Genomic DNA, 20,382 nt, shown 5'->3' with positions numbered 1-20,382 from the left:
GCGAGAACCGCGCCATCGCCACCAGTGCAAATGGACCGCCAGCGGCAGTTCTGTCTCGCTTGCCGGCCGCTGGGTCTGCGGGCTCCACCGTTCGAGTCAGTCACATCCAAACCACCGGACTCGGTAGAAGAGCTGGCGCAGCTGCAACTGACAGCTCTGAGTTACGCATGTAACAGTTACCTGTCAGCGAGTTGACGTTGAAGCAACCCACTATCGGATCGAAAGACCGTGTGCATGCAGATGGTGACAGCGATCGCAGGGTCATGATTGAGGGATCGAACGGTCCGCCCGCGATAATCCGTTGGAACACCGCAGATTGATATGATCATCCGATCTGAAGAATGTAGGATAAATACTTAAGTCAAGAACCACAGTGGCCGGGAGCTCTTTTGCCTCTAGAAGATGGGTCTCAACAGTACCTGAATAGCAATGAGGCAACGAGAGGCAACTTCGATCTTCGCGAGAACACACACACACAAACACACCGCAATTTCGGTTCTCCAAAATACTCCAGCGACGACAGCGGGTGTGAAAATTACGAACGGGCCAAACGAAGCGATCCGACCCAGCAGATGGCAGAGAGTCCAGACTGTAGAGCGAAAAGTGTTAGAGAAAGAGAGGCCTTCATCTCAGCAACCCATGGTTCGTGAGCGGGAAGAATCTCCCCCTCTTCCGATTCCCGCCCTCGAAATCGACCCTTGGGATTCGCAATCCCCTGCCACGGATACCGACGTCTGTCATGATCTATCCCATGCGCCAAAATATATCCAGGATTCTGTCTCACTACAAAGAGAGTCTCTCCCCTTGGCACATACAGAATAACGCAAATTGAATTGTTGACTGTACCCGAACTAAGACCAAGACAACGGAACAGTTTCTGTCCCATTTTCCGGCCACACTCCTTTTCTAGAAGCCCCAGCGAAGATCTCCTTGCGTCGAGCTCCACCCACGGTCACAAATGTACAAACCGCGAATCACGATTACGAGAACAAAATGATAAATCCCACCCGGTTGCAATTCCGCATGGAGCTCCAGGTCCCGCCATAAAAGATGGAGCTCACCTAAGATCACCCGAAATGAACTTTTCCCCTATCAGCCCTGACTGAAACTCGCGTCATGCTCTCGCCGTCCCCCGGGCACTTTGAAACGGACCCTGGTTTATAATCTGGAACCTTGTCGGTGCAGTACTTTTGTACCACTTGGCTCTGTACTCAACTGGAATGCCGACTGCGATCATAAGATAGATAATATTGACGTGCCTTTAGTTTGATGCTCTTCGACCGAATGTACTATGTCTGGTTATATGTTTTTCCCATACAACGACAAGCGCTTTAACACAAATCATCAATTCTATTCAAAGTATTTTTCGACATACGAATAAACAAACTAGCCCTCTATACTCCTCACATGAAATACGATATCATTCTCAAGGTCTTGATCCCGAGCCCTTGGAACAAGGTAAGCTCCTGGTTGTACAAATGTACCCCCCCTTCACGAGACCTTGCACATTTCACAAGACTATACCTACAATACAGTATCTGGGCCCTGAGCCAATAGCCCCTACCAATCCCACTCGCATCCCCAGCCACTATCGCCCTCTGTACCCCGGAAGTATGATAATAGAGAAACCCACCTTCATGGTGTGCACCTTGAGTAGTATTAACTCTCCCAGATCATCTACCGTACCTACCCGGATCAAGAAACCGATCAATATACACAGTCGACCACCCCTAACCCTTCACAAAGTATCAGTATACCTCTCCACAAAGCAAAGCCCTACACCCTCCCCTTCCCTCCCCCCAACATACTACTCCGTACTCATCATAGAAACTTTCCCATGCAAAACAAAACACAACCAACCACAACCAAAGAACAAAAACGAGTCGAGCCCATGAACCACATCCCGCACCCAAGACCCCTGGCAGCAGGAGCCACACCCCTGCAACCAAACGCCGTGTTTCAGCAACCTAGTCTAATTATCCTATAAAATCCCGGTGAAGTCTAACTTATAGTCTAATGTCAGGATCACTCCGCACAGAGCTAGACTACTGCAAGTACAATACGTACTAACGCTCCTGAGTCCGAGGTAGGCAAGGTAAGGGAAGCACTTTTCTTCTCTGTCCGAGACGATGACAGCAGGCCAGCGCACGCACGCAGTTTCACCACGTCGCTCGGGCCCCTCCCCGCGCTGTCGAATTTCTCAGCCTACCGATCCTGTTTGTTGCCTCATAGTATTATGATTATATGATCTCGCCGTTGGGGACGTTGATCGATGTCGCAGGGTTGGTTGCAGGCAGACCGTTGCGGATGCAGGATGCAGGATGCAGGTGGGGTTGATTTGAGCTATTGGTGGTGTCCCCCGGGGGGGGTCGGATGGGATTCCTGCACTTCTTTGGTACTTATGGATGTGCTTTTGTTGCGGTGGTTAAGTAGAACTGTTACTGGACTGTCGGTGATTGGATGGTTTACAGGAGACTGTTTTTGGAGGGTTAGATTGTTGAAAGACTACCTCATTATCTATACTAGGCAAAGCGCACATTACCTGTAGGCTAAGCTCACTGAAACACATACACCATCCCCGCCCGATCGACACTCACAACCATCCCATAAGGCGCCCGCAGCACGGCGACATCCTGGATGAAGTCCAGGTGGCTCTTCAGGAGTTGCTGCTGCTGGAGACTGATCACCGTGCTTCGCGGAAGTCGCCCGCTGCTGCTACCCTTCTTGCTCCCAGCACCGCCGCTCCCGCTCTTGTTACTGCTGCCCGTGGGGCCGGTGGACGAGGCAGAACTGCCATTGGGAATATGCTCCGTTGTCATCATGAGGGACGGACCAGGCTGGGAGAGCTCGTAGCGTGGTTTCTGCGTGGCCCCGCCGTCTGTGGACACGGCATCGAGGCCGCTGACTACCGTCGACATGTCCGGGCGCGTGAGATCCCAGAAGCGGATCTTACGGTCGCAGCCACCTGAGACAATGAATCCGCACCGAGTGCTGCTGTCGCGCCCGTCGTCGGGGGAGTCATACCCCACGGCAAAGGCACAGATGCCGGCGGGGGCGCTGGACGGGGACGGTCCCGAGGGGTGGTCGGCGGGACCCGAGGCCAGTCCTTCCATCGCGAATCGGCTGAGCATGCCTTCCGGTCGGTCGCCTTCCACATGCCAGGCTTCATAGTCTCGGGCACTCAGGTAAGTTGGCCTGGGCCGGTTGTCCGGTGGCACCCCACTGGGGCCGGAGGCGCTCAGCCCCAGTGAATCGGCGCGATATACCTCGCGGCACCGGACTTTCTCAATGTCCCAGACGATGATCTCGTTGCCGTGGGCACCGCTGCCAGATACACAAACCCAGCGCCCACGTCCCTTGGTTGGATGGACCTGAAGCCGGTGAATAGCACCTGAGCCGGAAAGGCCCCAGGCCTTCAACCGCACGCGGAACCGCAGGTCCCAGAGATCGAGGATGCCGTGCGTCGTGCCCATCAAGAGCCAGGTGTGCTTGCGATCACAGCAGAACGTGGTCGGTATCCCGTGATGCACGGGGTTCTGCAGAGAATAGACTGGGAGCATGGTCTTCATATCGAGGGCTAAGACGCGGCATGTGTTGGTGGCAATCAGGAGCGTCGACTGTGCTTCGACGCGGAAGTGCTCCATCCACACAGCATACTCGACAGTGCCATCCTCAGCCAGCGGCAATTGATACTCACGCACGAGCTGAAGTTTCCCGTAGCGAACGTTCCCATTGGCGTTGTGATAGTCAACTTTGACCGCATGGATACTACCATCACTTGCCCCAGTGATGAAAGTGTGGGTGTTTTCCACAAATGCCAATGACTTTACCTTCGCTTCGGTGGAATGCCGGTACGTTTGACGAGAACGAGGGGTGAGGTTCTTCTCAAGGCGGGTCGTGTCCCAGATCTTTGCAGTGCCATCATCAGAGGCTGTGACGAAGAAGGCATGGTCTGGCGCGACCACCACCCGATTGACAGGTCCACTGTGCTCCCCAAATACCGTCACAAGGCCACCGGTGGGTTTCCACACTTTGCTGGGCTCCTGTCCGCTGGCTTTCATCATCGGCTTTTTGGTATCCACTTCCTTGACATAAGGACCGAGGTCGAAGAAGTCCGTGGGGTAGTTTTCCGCGAAAACCGAGTCAAGGAGGCGGAGAACTACCGGGTCATTCCCAGCATAAGAGTGATTTGCATGATACTGCTGTGGGCCACGTTCCAGCGCTGTCCTTACAGGGAGCGTGGGAGAAGCAACTGCTTGTTCATCTTCGCGTTGCGAAGGAGAATCGACTTTGCCAAAGGCATTCGCGGGGCTTGTGCCCGTTTCAGCGTATGCTTTGGCAAAATCCCTACGGTTGAGCAAGCTCATGGCGCTCGACTTTCTCTGTACGCCACTGGCCAACCTTCTTATATTAGGATTCTCCGCATCGGTGGGCGTTGATGAGCTATCTTGTCCCGGGCTCTCGCGACCCCCTGAGATTCTTCGTTCAGCGTCCGAACTGGGAGGCGAGGCAGGTCCCGTAGCTCCAGGCGAAGATGCAATTGGCGATGGAGCAGGAGAGTTCTCAGACCTGATATTGTTCACAGCAATTGGGCGTGGGATTGTCAGATGGTCCGTTAGCTGGCTCCTCGAGCGAAGATGCTTCCGGCGGGATTCAGGTCTGTTGTCAATAGACGTTGAGGCATCAAGCAAGGCATCGGTGATTGTATGTGGTCTTCGGTCTTCAGCCTTAGCATTCTCCGCATTCCCGAGAGAATTTGTGCGAGGCCGGGTGTTTTGTGTTTTGTCGAAAAAGACGGTCTGTGGCGTAACTCCATACTGGGTCAAAGTGATGACGCTATTCAAAGGAGAAGTCCCCGTTGCGTTGTCCTTCGACCGGCGGGCGATGACCCTCCAGATGAACTCCTTGAGTGCGAGGAATTTCAATTCGTCCTCCTGGCCCATTCCAATGTTCCTCAGTCGTGCCAGCCACTGTTCATCCTCTTCATTCCTCGGTTGCGTACTCATCGACAAGCTCGAACTCTTTTGACCCCATCTGGGAATGGTACTATCTGTTCCGACGAACGCGAAACTCGCTTCACGGGATGTTGCCTTCCAAAAAAGACCCTTTTCGACATTTGACGCCCAAACGAATGCAAGTTCATACACATTTCTCGAGAGTGGTCGTTTGAGAGCGTCGAGTAGCTCACCCTCAGTGAAATTAACGATCTTGACTTTCAAGAACGGCTGAACAAGCGGGGTCAAGATAGAGTATTTATCTGCCACCGAAAGAAATTTGGCTGACGCGATGATGAATTGGACAGCCGCCTCACGGACCCAAGCGTTCGGGTGCACCAGGAATCGGACTACAATATTGATCAGCTCCCAAGTCGTTGAGCGTTGAAAAAGCCCAAGACCAGCCATTGCTGCCAACGACCTGAGTACCCTTTCGACGACGAACTCCTCCGGATCAGTCATCGACTGTACCATTAGCGGCAAAATGTACTGCTCTAAGCTAGTAGTGCCAACGTAAGCTGCAACCCCAATCACTGCCTCGAAAAAGGCACATTTCAGAATCCAATCCCTATCGTTGAGATAAGTATTTAAATGACTCAGAATCACCTCATTAGTCTTGAGATTACCGAAAAACACGCAAAGCTCTGACACGGAACCCAAAAAGGCGCGACGAACTGATGCGTCGCTATCAGTCAACATGGCTTTGGTATGTGCCTCGAAGTATTCGAGGAGATCAACCCTCGCAACATCGTAGAGGTTGTGATATGTCGCATCTTCTGTCCATCTGGGCTCTGATCCAACCGGTATCAAAGCTGGAAGACGTGTATCAGAACGCAGGGCTTGAATCATGTCCAAGAACCTCAAGGATGAGTGGGCAAGCGACGCAATACATGATGCGTATGCCGCTCGCACCAGTCGGCTCGGATCGAAACTGGTACTGGGCACAAACGGTTGCAACCTCGGGAAGATATACTCTGAGAATAAGTAGGCATTGACCGGTGAAACCACCTGAACCATCTCCAGGAGCTGAGCGAGGGCACGGATGGCAGCTACCTTGACTCTATCCGTGCGGTCGTTCAGAAGTATCATAATATATGGAAGGATCCTGTCCAATTTGGCCTCATCGGACAATCTCTCGGCGAAGGCAAGCAAAATGTCGCAGGCCTTGATCCTGGCGGATGATTTCGATGTATTACGCAGGTTGGAGACAACGAGGGCCAGGAATACTAGCACGCCGTCATCTCCTTGTGGCTGGGACTTTGTGGCCGTAAGCCCGTAGTGAGGAAGATCTAATTCCACAGGAAATGTATCGCCGGTGAGCTTGGGGCGATTGCGATTTGATCCATCTTTGGTAGTCGCTGGTGGGGCACCAAGGAAGTAGGATATTTTATCGAAGTCAAGGTAGACTCTTTCAATGCGGTCATCGGCCTCTCCTCGACTGGTAAATCCTGCTTCAACCTGTGCCCTACCTGACGATGGATCCGTCATAAGAGACATGTATTGGTGTAGAAAGCTGTAGAAGTATTCGGGGAACGCCTTGTTCTTCCAGAAATTCAGGTACTCTTCCGCGGAATATCTGGACTCAGGATCGAGCTGTATCATATGGAGGATCAAGGCACGGATCTCCGGGTCCTCAATTTTGATCAACTGGCTATGTTCTGGGCTATATTCACCTTTCCGGTACTTGTAAATCTGACTCAATGTGAAGATAGGAGCCTCTAGAAAGAGTTCGGCAATGACGCAACCAGCACTGAAGATGTCCATAGCCCAGTTGACATGTCGGCTTCCAGGTTCTTCACCGGCTTCGAGAAACCTTTCAGGTGCCAAGTAGCAGGTCCGACGACCGGACGTGTCGAAATAGAATGAGAAATCCGCCGGATTATCTTCCGGAAGAAATGTGGGTTTGAAGGAGGATGAAAAGTCAGAGAGGTAGAGCCAATTCCAAGACGTGACTAAAACATTCTCGGTTTTGATATCGCCATGGAACACGTCGAGCGAATGACAGTCTCTCAACGCGCATAGGAGTTGAAAGGCAATCCACTTCTTCTCAATCTCCTCGGGAAAGGGACGGGTACTGTGCACTGTGGTCAGTTGAGCATACTATCATGACGAATCTTCAGCAGACATACCTCATCCGGTCATAAAGAGAGCTATGGATGTATTGGCGAACGAGATAACCACCGGTGCTGGTCTCGAGTATCCTCTGATAACTCAAAGCATTGGGTACGTCGGCCAACAGCTTGCGCTCACCTACCGCCGGTGTTAGCACCAGTGCGCATGCGGTGCAGTTGATCGTCACTATCGGAACTTACGAAGAATAGCTTTGATATATGGCTCCAGCTTCATACTGGGGTAAGGCTTCATTATAACCTTTACGAAAACGAGACCATTGTGTTGTCTGGCTCGGATACTTTTCATGAACCTGCCACCACCCATGGACTTCTCATACGCCAGGTCCGATAACTCGGGAACATCGATCCCCGCCGAACCCGCGGACAGGGTGGTGAGTGAATAGCCTTGGCCCATGGTGTTGATGCGCCTTCATCTCCCAGATACGGCAGAGCAAGATTCGACCTGTCACATCAAGGTTGTTGGAGGTAATTTCAAAGCAGTTTGTGAGACGGTAGAGGAAAAGATGCTTTGGCTGAAAGAGAGAGAGCCAGGCCAGGAAGAAAGGCGGTTGGTTGATTGGGTCTGGGTCATGAGTGGATAAGTTAATGTGAAGAAGCCGCGCCCGACACGGTTGGAGCTCCCATGTTGGTCACATGATTCAAGGAAAGCGGTGAGGCGGTTTCGCTTCGGCTGTCATACAGATAGATTATCTACACTGTAGTCTCATCCATCCACTCAGTACTTATGGTGCTTGCTTGGATGTGGCTCTTTCTCAAAGCTATCGTTATCGCCAAGTGCAACTCTTTCCAGAATAGAAGTGGAATGTTTTATTGCTTGAAAGGATTCCCCTTGCCTACCGATGATTCAATCCGTTGATGTGGAGCTGAGATGATCACTCTTGGTCGAGTACTCACCTTTCAACAAAAGTGAGGCTCGATCAGCTGTACATCTTCTTGTTGTCTCTGGCGAACTAAAACTCCACCAACTCAACCAACTCAACAATGCTTTCATCATTGGGCACGGATGGGAGGTGGCTGCAATGGCGTCCCGTAGAGCTTGTTTCGCCGGCGGGTTTATGGCACCAAATGAGCCAATCATGCCGTCGATGCTGAGACTCTCGCCATCCTCCCGGGAACACCTCAGATACCCGGCCACTTATTTAGAACGGTCGCTACACTGCACAGACAAGCTCAGTCAACACAATGGACATTAGTCCATCATTCTAAGTGAGCACCTCTCTACGTTATCATCTTCCTCAATACTTCTCTACTTTTCTGGCTGACAACCACTTATGCTAGAAAAAGTACCTCTCCAGGTACAGTACTATCGGTGCCATTCAGTACCTTGCTCCCGGTAAGGTTGACATGCATCCCTGAAGAGTTGTTCACCGACAAATCATTCGCGGACCCTTCGAAAAACTAGCAGCTGGACAAGAAAAATCAAAATTTCCCGGACGGAAAAGGAAAAGAGCACAAGATTGTATTGAGTTACTGAATTTACGCTCTGTCCTCGTCTGCTGCTATTCCTTTTCTTCTCGTTACTTTGACGTGTTAGCTTTCTGGTGTTCAAGGTCACTGTTTCCCGCTTCCTATTTACAACAAGGGTCATCACTAACACTAGTCATAGCCAGGTCGTACAGAATTGAGGGCCACGGGCCTACTTTACTCGACTGATGGCTTCTTTCGGGATGGAGTCCTCCATGGCGTCACTTCCGCCCGTCGATCAAGACCACATTGAGGTCCCTATCATTGATGACAATGAGCCCCTCATCGAGGTCGTACGCAAACTTCAAAAGTAAGTTCTTGCCCCGGCATTCCGTTAATACTAGTCATGCTGACTGGCTACTGTCAATTAGCTACATGATACAAGCGGTCTCCGAGGTCTCATATTCTTTTGAGGAATTAAGATTCTCACCTTGCGGACAGAAGCTGAGGTTACTGCTGTACTCATTGGCAGAGAACTCGCACAACCCATGTATCATCTCTGCACTGATGTAAGCATTTTCATGCATGTAGCTGCATGAATCTCAGGGCTGACCCGCTGCAGGATCCTGAAGTGGGAGTTCAACAATGCAGCCGAAAATGACTGGGGTTTGAATGAAGGCCGCGGCTATGCATGCGAATACGTAGCATGGCAGTTTCTCTGTCACATCAATCAGCGCGAGACTATCGAATACTTGCTGGAGGAGCTACCTAGCCCCGTGTATACCTCGATTAGCCTCACCCAAGCGGAGAGAGGCGCATCGGGTTTCGCAGCGGCAGGCGACGCGCAAAGTTTCCAACGGGAAGGAGAACGAACACCCCTCCTTCTGCATTCATCGTCTTCGCTGTACCGATTCTTCGGCGGGAAGAGGCGTGCAGGTAGCGCCTCGGATATAGCGAATTCTGGAAGTAACGTTTCCTCTGCGGACGCGTATGAGCTTATGAAGTACTCCATGTTCTTTGGACTGAGCGCCTTGGAAATAGCAGCCATCGCAGAAGCAAAGAAGTTCCTCAGTCAGAAAGTTGTTCAAAAGGTCATTGATAATATCTGGAACGGGGAGATTGTGTTCTGGGACTCGCTCAGTGTTCATTCCACCAAGAAACCTCAGTTCTTCAACAAAAGGTAGGAATCCCTTACGCCAGCGAGCGGGAGCATTTCGCCGGTTGCTAAGAGTCATACCATATAGGACCGCGGATCCATACTCCCGCTTGAGGGTCCCAGTATACCGCAAAGCCTTTGAGGCTGCATTCTTCGTCTCCTTCCTGTTTCTTTACTATGCTGTTTTGGTGGAGAGAAAGTCCACCGGAATAGGCATCTTCGAAACATTGATGTACATCTGGATTGCTGCTTTTGCCTACGACGAATTCAGCGGCATGACTGATGCGGGGATGGTCTTCTACCAGATGGACTTCTGGAGTGTCTGGAACATAGCCATCATCGGTACCGGTCTTGCCTTCATGATCATAAGTGAGTCATGCTCGAAGATCAGGAATCTGCCTCGTCGCAGTGCCCATCACCCTCAGCTGAGCACAGTCTCTGTGCAACCAGATTTTTGGCAGGGGCATTTGCATATTCTCCATCAACTAACTGAACGGGGAATATCAATAGGGGTTATCGGTCTGGCGAAGAAGAGCGATTACATCACTGACCTATCTTTCGATATCCTGTCTCTGGAGGCTTTGTTTCTAGTTCCTCGGTGAGTCCGGAGGCCCCCTGTGCCAGCAAGCTGATACGTGTTTCAGCGGACTCTGACACATGGGAGCTGAACAGGATCTGCTCCCTGGTGAGCTTAAATTCCTATTTTGGAAGTCTGGTATGCCATGCCTGCGGATTATGCATGCTTTTGAGGAGACGGGGCTGACTTCCATGCATAGATTCCGGTTCTCAAGGAGATGGTGCAATTACCCGGCTGCCCCGTAGTTGCAGGTGGCGAGGAAGCTGATAGAAGACATTCTAGACCAAAGCGTTCTTCCGATTTATCCCTGTGATTGTAGTGTTGTACCTAGGTGGGTAACCCCAAATGCCGCATCCGAGAAAGCCTGATGCCAATGCGGCGGGGGATGTTCCTGCAGGGTTCTTGACCACGTTTACCATGCTTGCCCGTGACCGCCTCTCTCTCAGGCAAATGTCATGGATTTTGGTGAAGGTGTTCTTTGGGTATGGCGGTGAAATTCCCTGGTTAGCGACGACTCTTCCCTGGAGCTAACAGTGCGAGGCAGGTCGAACGTGCTGGGCTTCGTGGGTTGCCCCTTGTCTCTTGGATGCTCGAATTTCTGCAAGACTGACGGTGGCTGAAATGATTGGAAACAGGACATCGCTCACGATGTAAGTCTCATGCACTAGCCGGGCGCCGTGCAATCTTGATTGGAAGATGGCAAGGATCGCCGGAATCGATTGGCTCTCGAGTGAAGTTTTACTGATGCACTAATTCTTAGATTTCCCCGATCTTCGGCTACGGTTTGATGTGTGTTGTTCCCTTTTACTGCTGTTGCTGTACTACACCTCCGTACTGCGCCACAGATGCCATGGGACGTGCCGGTCGCATACGCCTGTGATCACGTTCGGCGTTTCCCCTGTCGATTTACCCTGTTCATCCTTCATCTCAGTTCCAATTCTGTTCTTGCTCAGGTGCATCTGAAGGTGGCGATGCCAACATCAGACATCATAGGGTCGTGGACTCAATGCTCTGAAGGCCCGGTGGTGAGCGCCGGTGTTGCCGGGCCGCCAACAAGACGCAACTTTAGCACGTCAAGCCTCACACCATCTCGGCATCGATGCGAACGACTACGGAACCCATCACTCCCCAATTATAGCTCGGGGATAGTGGCTAATGGGCCTTGGTTTGCAGGTTAATTTTTGTCTCCATGACCAATTTATTGTTGCTCTCGTCGTTGGTCAGCCTTATGAGCATGAGTCTAGAAGGGGTATGTTGATTGCGCACGGTGGCTGATTTGCGCACTTCCTAATCTGTCAACTGCTAATCGGAATTCGCTCCATCTTTCAGGTCATGGCTCATGCGAGAGAAGAGTACCTCTTTCAGTGAGCATTCCATTTGGGCGACATGCAGAAAACGAAAAAGAAAAACAATAACTTACACCAGTACAAGACTGTCGATCTACGTCTTGGAAAGCAGCAATTCGCGAAGGCTGACCTACTTCATGCCCCCTTTAGTCAGTCTATGGTGATCACTTGAACTTGCACCAGAGCACGAGTCGCTAACAGCAAGACTCGCTACGCTATAGAACCTCATCCCTCTTCTCTGTATCCGGCCCTTGAGGCTCTTCCTGTCTGCAGAGCATATTCGCCGAGTCCGCATCGTGTTGCTCCGAGCAACCCACCTACCGTTTGTTGCACTGATCTGGGCCTATGAATCTAGCCGCCGCTATGTTTCGCGGCGAAATAGTCAGTTTCCACCAACGGCCACGACAGGAGGGAGCAGTCGCCCGACCTCGTCTTTCCAAGCGGGCTTCCCTCCCTCCACGCACCATGCCCCGCTGCAGAGCTCCGCAAGTGAGGGGCAGTTCTCCAGACCTACTAAATCCAAGGAGCGCTCTCACTCGGAGATACGCGGATCATTCCCAGGGCAGGCTGGACCGGTTGACATTCCGGATATGGTCGATGAAATAGAGAGGTTGCGAGTTCAAGTAGAACGAGTGGCTACAACCGTGGCCTTTCTCCATCGAGCTCATTAACGAACGCTAAGTTAGCTCTTTCCAGCTGGCGAGGGGCTAGGCTAGAACATGGAGACGGTTGTGCCGTAGGCCTGTTAGGCACACGCACTCGCCGCAGGGCCGGCTTCATAGCCTAAGCTTTAGCGCGGGCACCGGCCAGCGACCAACTCGAAAATGGCTTACGTTCTTGAGCTTCGAAGCTTTCACTCGCACGCAAAGATTTGTTCTATTGCCTAGATGGTTGAGCGTTCTTGTATTACTGTCCCATTAACAAGATACACTTCCTGAAGATGATTGTACATAGTTGATTAGATTCCTTTTGCTCTTTACGCGGCTCAGATGTCTTTGTGTGACAACCTCACTCTGGTGCATTCTTGCATTTCCTGTTCCTTTAGTCTGGCTGTCGATGCTACTTTGGTCCATGTACAGTACAGTAGGTGGTGCTCTTGGGATGATAAGACACTTCTAGACCTTCAGATGCCTTCCACTGCTTAGGAGAGTTAGCACTACAGTTAGGTCGTAAACATGGCACTTTTTAGGTAAATACAGAGGTTGTTCTTTCTTGTAAGTCCTTGCATTAGTCACAGTGGGCTAGGAATTCGATACAATTTCTTACAATTTCTACTCGATTAAGGAGCAATCATACTGGGTGATGACAATAATAATGGGACCATGCCATTTTTCCCAGTTCCAAGGTTGGTAGGAGGATGGCCGGGGATTAGGGCCGGGCGCCCCTCATTGCCCTGGTTCAGACACGCCCAAGACTGTACCCGTACCCGGGGGGGGGTCACGGGTAACTTTGAGAACCACCCCCCCCCCCTCCCTTCTCCCCTTCTATTCTTCCCTCCTCAATCATCTCTTTCCCTCTCTCTCCGCTAAACTGAACTTCTTCATCAACGAAGATAAGTCCGCCTTAAACATGAATCTTCATCTACAACTATATCCCCCAGCAACCCGGGCCACGCTCTTGTCACCAACATTAATACTCTGCTACGTGACCGTGATTCTGGATATTAATTCCTGTCCTCTCGTTTCCTCAGCCATGGGGGCAGTGTTTGTCAATCATACCTGGCGACACGCACTGTTGCGTTGCCAAGCAAGGTACCAGACTGTCGGGTCCCAGCTATTCCTTTTCCATCCGCAGCAAAAAGACTGAGAATGAATCAGACGAAAGGGAAAAAAAAAGGAAATCGCGCCCGACTAGTTCTGCTATTGGGGAAAGCAGCGGTCCCATTCAATAATTATGATGCAGGCGCTGCTGATGCTCGTCGTTCTCCAGCAGTCCTGGGTGGAACAGGCAATGCTACCTCTTCCCCCCTCTCTCCCTTTCCCCCGTCTATCGACTGGGGTTGATTCCGTTTCCCTCTTTTTCCCCTCCTCTTGTTCAAGCTCCGTCGGCTGCCGTTTGTGCTCCTCTTCCCCTCTATCCGCTGTCAAGTGCGTGTCGGGTCCCCATTACCGTCGATTTCATTCAGACCAACCGCCACACCCTCACGGCGGTGTTATCCGATGTCAATCGAATCATGCATCACTCTTCCCCACCCACACCTCTTTTTGTTGGTCTTTTTGGCCCAGGGTAAAAAGAGTGACTGGCAACTTGGCCTGATCACATCCTTCCGGCGCTAATTAATTGTGCATAATATCTAATTGTCGCGTCTATATGGATGCTGCAGACCAGAGGCTGCAGTCCACTTGGTTCGGCCCTACCCAGCTAGGCCTTGCACACCCCCTTCGCGTCAAGTCCCTCCTCACCCATGCAAGACTGTCTCCTCAAGTCTGCCTTGCCTGACAAGGCGTCGGTTTTCTTGCTTCTACCTCACCCTTCTCTGCCCCATGCGGCGGATGCTGTACTCCAACTGTCATATGGCAATCTAGTCGTCATTACTCTCAGCCGCTTTTTATCGTGCGCCACTATTGCGATCGCACAGCAGCGTTGCTACCGGATTACTTTGACTCTTCATTTTTTTTATATAATTATTCCCGCTGTCACAGCTCAGTCACACCTCTCGCATTGTTTACTCACTTGTTGATCGTCCTTGGCTTTGATCAAGACGCTGTGAAAGATATAATAGCTTCAGCATCCTTCCCACCTTGGTTCATGCTTCTCTTGCCCGTGTCTTCATCATTTCTCGTCACGTTTTTCAAGACCTCCGGCTGCTTCTTCAACAACCATGAGCTTCACACCTTTTTCATACCCGTCACCTTCGCCCTTTGCTAGCTCAGCACCGGATGACCACTCGATCCTAGATGCCACTTCAGCTTATGCGTCCTCTATGTATGCGACTTCCTTCGATATGCAAAACATTCAACAGCTGGCTGGCTTGGGCATATCACACTTCGGCATGGGAAATACTGCGTCTGAGACGGAACTGTATGCGCATCCAGAACCTCCTACCTTGTCAGCCAACGCTTGGTCGAATACAACATTCAGTTCCGAGAACTTCCTCCAACCCCCTCCAGAATACAGGCTCTACTCTTCAACAACCATCTTTGAACCGTTTAGTGGTGTCATGGAGGCCGCTCCCTCCCCGTCAAGCTTCTATAGCTCACATACCTTAAGTTCGTCGCCGAGTCATGGTTCGAGTACCGAGACCGAGGGCCACCACGAAATTGCGCCGGATGACGGGTCATCCGTGTGGCCTCGCACGCCGACTTCTAATTGTCCGGATATGCCAGTAGACTATATCATGAAGGAGGACTCGCATGGATTGCAGGGACCGCCTGTGCGCCAAGGTTCAGCTTCCAATGCATCTGCTACACTTTCCCAGATGCCACCTATGCCTCTTAGCAACACAAGCCCTGGGCTACAATGGCCTCCCATCGATAGTCGCAGCAACTCAGCTGGGTTGGTTTCCGACCAAGGAAATGCACTCGGACGAATCCCCTGCGAAGTAATCTCAAGGTGGATCGAGGAGGTGGCCAGAACCCCCGGTGAAGGGTTGAAGATACCACCTGCGAGTGGCCTGAAGTGCAGTGTGTGCGGATTCCGGTTCACTCGACGCTCTAACTGCCGGGAGCACGAGAAGAGGCATGACCCTAAGCTAAGGAAGTCTTTCCCATGTGATATTTGTGGAAAGACATATGGGCGGAACACTGACCTTCGGAGACATGTGCAGAGCGTAAGTGGTAAATCTTGGTCTACAAGGTCCAGTTTCTGACAGTCGCAGGCCCACATTCAGGAGCGTAAACACTACTGCGACCAGTGTGGGCAGAATTACAGCCGACAGGATACGCTTAATAGGTATGTTGACAACTTTCCGTGCCAGTAAGCTCGACATGCTCAGATGCTGACACTGGGATAGACACAAGCTAGACGGATGCTCTCGGAAGATGCGAAAGTGCAACCCTTCGTAAAGGGTTTTAAGATCAGCAAGATACGGCATTCGCGGATTTGTTTTTCACCGGATGATTCATCGCCACGAATGGCCACCAGCATCGGTATTCCTTTGACCAGCAGTGGGAGAAAACCCAACCGCTGCACAAGTTTTGGCACCGGTCAAGCCCTGCGTTGACCGCAAGCATGACGACCACATGTTTTTACACGCCTGTATGATTTCTTGGGAGGTTACCGTCGATACTAGCACATCACATTCTGGGAGGACTTTGTTTATATCTACACGTCTGTTGCAAGGAGGACATCTGTTTTCAAATCTCTCTGTTTACTTTCCATGGCAATTGTTCTTGTTTTGGTTTTGCCGTCTGAAGAGGTTCTTGCGTTGGCATTTGGTCTATCTGGTTCCGAGCTTGAAAGTTTCCGCGGCTCGTATAGAGCACATGGGAGGGCTTTAGAGCCTCAACGCTCCCGCGTGGCAGGTCCATGCGGAAGCAAGGAGAGCAGAATGTAGGAGATTCGCACAGCACACACACAATCGATTCATTGTTCCTTTCACTCGAACCAAAGATTGTATCACAGTGCTGGGAATAGATGGCATGGCAAGACAATCGCGCAAATCTAGCTCGACACTAATAGACGCTAGGCTCGAGTAATGTCGGACTCGAACAGAGAAAGACGGAACCAGGCTGCGAAAGACACGGGCTGAAAAGAAGTCCTAGAGTGGCCGCCAAGGGTTCTTCATCTTGGCCGGTCGGTCAATGCCTTGGGGAGTGGGGACCACTCCCATCCACAAAAACCTGCAGACAGACTGACCAACGAATCTCGTCTACATCACTTTTCTCGTTCTTCGTCCCAAGTGTCTGTGTATAAGTGTGAACAAGTGTACAGCACGTACACCCAAACCTCTGAAAGTTCGACTCCGAGCGCCGACCGACCGACCGACCGACCGACCGACCACCGAATTATGGAAAGGCGGAAAAATAGGGCCAGTAGTTCCGGTACAGTCTCCGTAGGTACCTGGCTGGCTATTCCTCATAGATAGATAGGTACCTAGGTACCTAGTCAATCCGCTTACTTACCCGCCCTAACCCCGAACCGTCGTCCCCTGAGCAAGCTCCAAGGAGTAGTCCAGGCATTATACCTCCTCTTTTGCCCGCATCGAGACTAGTTGGGTAGTAACACCCGAGAAGTTCCAATTTCCCCGACGCATATACGGTACGTACTCGATTAAAGTCTTCGCCCCTACCATGGTTCCATCTCAGGGCTAATTCAAACACCGTCGGTGGTCGATTTGTTGTCAGCGACTACGGATATTGGTTTCAATTTAGCTCTTGATTCATTTGCCGTCCAAGTGCGGGTTCCTTTATGAGGTTTGAGGTGTGGCCGGACATCATCGGACTTCTGCTTTCTTTCTTAGAAGTTGGGGTCGGAGTCGGATTGAGGTGGGTCCCTTCGATTCCTAGGTAAGAAGGCTTCGGGGTTATTTTGTGGGACTTGCTTGCCTGTTTCTGCTTAGGTTCGGGGTGTTTTCGTGGGGGTTTTTGGTTCATGTTCTGAGTGGGTTCAAGGTTTTTGTTTTGATATGAAATATTGTATCAGGGGTTAGGGTAGGTAGGTCTATGGGAAGGGTAATACTGCGTGTGTAGTGTGGAATGGTGCTGGTGCGGGTGCTGGGGAACAATAACGTATAACAAAGTAAGCTCAATACAACAAGAGTATATAGATGGGCTGCAGGTGATATGACCAGGATCATAGCTCTGTAAATGCTTGGATCCTCGTCCGGGGACTCGATGCAAGTGATGCATGCACTGTACCTTGCTTCTATAGATGTTGGGCTTGGAAGGATTGGAACATACAAGCATGGCAAGGTCGCTCGGAGTTTAAGGATCCCAACTTCCCCCCACGTCCGCGTGGTTAATTCGGTTAATGGCTGCAGGTGCTGTACCTCGCCGCTTTCACGGATACAAAGGGGATGGTTGTTTGCTCGGGTGATGGGAAGTGTGTATACTGAGTACCTGGATGCTTGTATAGTGCTTGATAGCTCATCTCATGCTGACATGGTTTGTGCAGATTCTCTTGGACGACCTATGCAAGGGTGCTCGATTGTGACAAGCTACGATACTCGGTGACAGAGCAGGCAGCGAGGAATGTATCTGCTTTGGCTGCGGGACTGCAAGTCCCAGTACAGCCAGCCAGCCTTCGAGCAGTCGCCCAAGTCACTGCTCGAATCCATATCTCGAGTTATCAGCAAGCTAGGATCACTTCCTCCCATTGTCTCGAGAGAGCTGCTTGTGGGACTGAGGACCACTGCTATGCGACTACGAGCTGAGCAGCATGTGCGTCAAAGCCCCTCGTTATCAGTGAGCAACACATTCCCGGCTCTGAAATGCACTGACTATCTGTTTCGTTGGCATCCAGACCCCGTCAGTTCCTCATCTCATCCCCAGAAAGCACAAGCGACGCAGGCAAGTGGTGCAAGCATTTAAATCAGTCTCGCTGCAGATCAGTCGTTGCTCAATCGAGAGCCGAGAACTTTTTCTTTGGTGCCAACAACCTCAAGCCCAGCGCATGACCTCCATTGTTGCAAGGCCATAGGTCGGATGAGCTGCAAAACACCCCTCTCATGCAGTCGACTCCCGGAACAACGCAACGCAGCCATGCTGTGCAACATTCCCTCAGTTGTAAAAGAACTCCGCACGAGTTGATATTCTGCCACCGCCCGGGGGATGGGGGCCGCCCCCTCTCTCCCATTCCCCCCGCGGAAAAATGAAGGGTCAATAATAATAAATGACAACCCGCCTTCGCCTTCGCTCCTCCTCCTCCTCCTCCTCCTCCTCCCCCCCGACCCCTCTTCTTCCTCCTTCAGCTTTCAACATCCCCTCAGTCCAGTTGGAAACTTTCACAATGAGCGCCACAACAACTGTCACCGAGACGCCAAGAATCACGGCGGAGAATGTCGCGACCCTCTTCCCCGAGGTCGACACTTCGCTCGCTCGTGAGGTTCTCCCGACTGCGACAAGTGCTGCCGCCGCTGGGTCCAGCGACGATCTGGCCGGCTACGACGAGGAACAGGTCCGTTTAATGGATGAGGTGTGCATTGTTTTGGATGAGGACGACAAGCCTATCGGTAGTGCCAGCAAGAAGGCCTGTAAGTTTTGCCCCTTGAAGCTTCAGTTTTCAGGGAGAAAATAACAGCAGTGGCGTTTGCCGCTTATCCCTCCCTTCTCTCTCTCTTCGAAAGATCTTTGTGCGGCCTACATCTCGATCCAAATCGCTGACATTGTATGGTTCGTATGACTAGGCCATCTGATGACGAACATCGACCGCGGCCTCCTGCACCGCGCCTTTTCGGTCTTCCTCTTCGACTCCAACAAGCGCCTGCTCCTGCAACAGCGCGCCACCGAGAAGATCACATTCCCGGACATGTGGACGAATACCTGCTGCTCGCACCCGCTGGGCATCCCCGGTGAGACGGGCTCGGAGCTGGATGCCGCGATCCTCGGGGTCAAGCGCGCGGCGCAGCGCAAGTTGGATCAGGAGCTGGGCATCAAGGCCGAGCAGGTGCCGTTGGACAAGTTCGAATTCTTCACCCGCATCCACTACAAGGCGCCCAGCGATGGCAAGTGGGGGGAGCATGAGAGTGCGTTACCCTTTTCTCTGGCCTATTCGTTACACGAAAGCTTACAGGTTACCATCTCTAGTTGACTACATCCTCTTCATCCAAGCCGACGTCGACCTGAACATCAACCCCAACGAGATCCGCGACACCTGCTATGTCTCGGCCGAGGAGCTGAAGCAGATGTTCGAGAAGCCCGGCCTCAAGTTCACGCCCTGGTTCAAGCTCATCTGCAACTCGATGCTGTTCGAGTGGTGGAGCCACCTCGGCTCGCCTTCGTTGGAGGCCTACAAGAATGAGAAGGAGATTCGTCGGATGTAGGGGGTTTCTCCGCTGTCCAGTGTGACGGTCTAGTCTGCATTTCATACCATACATATCTTAATATCCCTGTTTCGTTGCTGCTGTGCTCATCATGGGCGAAACCCTTGGCTTTTTTTTGCAGTGTTTCCATTTATTCCCCTACTTTCATAACTACATGGCTAGCGTTTCGATGCTCAAGATCCAAAACAACAGTCACGTTTACCGTGACATTGATGCTAAAGACAATTGACGGAATACTCGCTCGTGTCGTACATATCATAAACCGGCCTAGACTTTGCCCTTGCCCTTCACCTGTGTCCTTCCCTGTTAGCCGCTCCCTTGAAATTGTGGTGCATAATGCATGCCCTCCCCCCACCCCCCCCCTTCCTCAACCCATGTTCCTTTGAAGTTACCGAGAAGTCTTCGCATCCGTCGCCAAAAACAACACACAACACGCCAAAATCACCGTCCCGACCACCGTAAACATGACCTGGGTCTTCCACCCGCTCTGCACCAGCGCCGCCTGCTGGCTGTACTTGCGCACAGTGCGGATGTAATTCGCGAATCCAGTCACCAAACACGTCAAACTCAGCAGCCAGAACACGATCCCCAGCGGCAGCGCCATACGCCGCTCCAGCCCCGTCGGCGGCGTCTGGAAGTGGAACGAGATGATGATCGCGATCGCCACGACGCCCAGGTACATGGCCAGGCGCAGCCAGGAGAGGAAGGTGCGCTCGTTGGCGCAGTGGTCGCGCGCGTCCGAGGTGAGGTTGTCGAAGAGGAGGGCGCCGCTGAGGGGGCGGGCGAGGAAGATGTGCGTGTTTGGGTGGGGGGGGCTTTGAGGGTAGGTGTGTTAGTTGGGGGTTGAACGGG

The 20,382-nt window shown here is 51.8% G+C and overlaps 4 protein-coding genes across 4 annotated transcripts; 3 read left to right on the top strand and 1 right to left on the bottom strand.

Annotated features, from left to right (window-relative positions):
- Nucleotides 1–2,540: 2,540 nt before the first annotated feature.
- Nucleotides 2,541–7,676, bottom strand: ASPACDRAFT_74256 (ubiquitin-binding serine/threonine protein kinase VPS15). Its single transcript, XM_020204161.1, has 3 exons — nucleotides 7,307–7,676; nucleotides 7,124–7,244; nucleotides 2,541–7,068 (listed from the first exon to the last, which is right to left on the bottom strand). Exons 1-3 carry the CDS (start codon nucleotides 7,518–7,520, stop codon nucleotides 2,556–2,558), a joined length of 4,848 nt encoding a protein of 1,615 aa, XP_020060996.1. The 5' UTR covers nucleotides 7,521–7,676; the 3' UTR covers nucleotides 2,541–2,555.
- Nucleotides 7,677–8,525: 849 nt separating this feature from the next.
- On the top strand, nucleotides 8,526–10,523 carry ASPACDRAFT_74255 (uncharacterized protein). The gene is made up of 7 exons (XM_020204160.1): nucleotides 8,526–8,676; nucleotides 8,733–8,900; nucleotides 8,962–9,099; nucleotides 9,153–9,710; nucleotides 9,775–10,055; nucleotides 10,197–10,401; nucleotides 10,463–10,523. Exons 2-6 carry the CDS (start codon nucleotides 8,806–8,808, stop codon nucleotides 10,286–10,288), a joined length of 1,164 nt encoding a protein of 387 aa, XP_020060995.1. The 5' UTR covers nucleotides 8,526–8,676; nucleotides 8,733–8,805; the 3' UTR covers nucleotides 10,289–10,401; nucleotides 10,463–10,523.
- A 3,907-nt stretch (nucleotides 10,524–14,430) lies between these two features.
- On the top strand, nucleotides 14,431–15,613 carry ASPACDRAFT_38217 (putative C2H2 finger domain protein (Ezf); the record flags this gene model as incomplete). The annotated part of the gene is made up of 3 exons (XM_020200418.1): nucleotides 14,431–15,378; nucleotides 15,427–15,500; nucleotides 15,562–15,613. The coding sequence occupies 3 exons, from the start codon at nucleotides 14,431–14,433 to the stop codon at nucleotides 15,611–15,613; spliced, it is 1,074 nt and encodes a 357-aa protein (XP_020060994.1).
- A 2,884-nt stretch (nucleotides 15,614–18,497) lies between these two features.
- idi1 (isopentenyl-diphosphate delta-isomerase IDI1) lies at nucleotides 18,498–19,530 on the top strand (the record flags this gene model as incomplete). Its single annotated transcript, XM_020198896.1, has 3 exons — nucleotides 18,498–18,741; nucleotides 18,895–19,237; nucleotides 19,281–19,530. The coding sequence occupies 3 exons, from the start codon at nucleotides 18,498–18,500 to the stop codon at nucleotides 19,528–19,530; spliced, it is 837 nt and encodes a 278-aa protein (XP_020060993.1).
- Nucleotides 19,531–20,382: the final 852 nt, after the last annotated feature.

The sequence above is a fragment of the Aspergillus aculeatus genome, assembly GCF_001890905.1.
Source record: "Aspergillus aculeatus ATCC 16872 unplaced genomic scaffold ASPACscaffold_1, whole genome shotgun sequence".
In the NCBI taxonomy this organism is placed as follows: domain Eukaryota; kingdom Fungi; phylum Ascomycota; class Eurotiomycetes; order Eurotiales; family Aspergillaceae; genus Aspergillus; species Aspergillus aculeatus.
The sequence above is the reverse complement of the archived record's forward strand: the minus strand, read 5'-3'. Positions and strand labels throughout refer to the sequence as shown.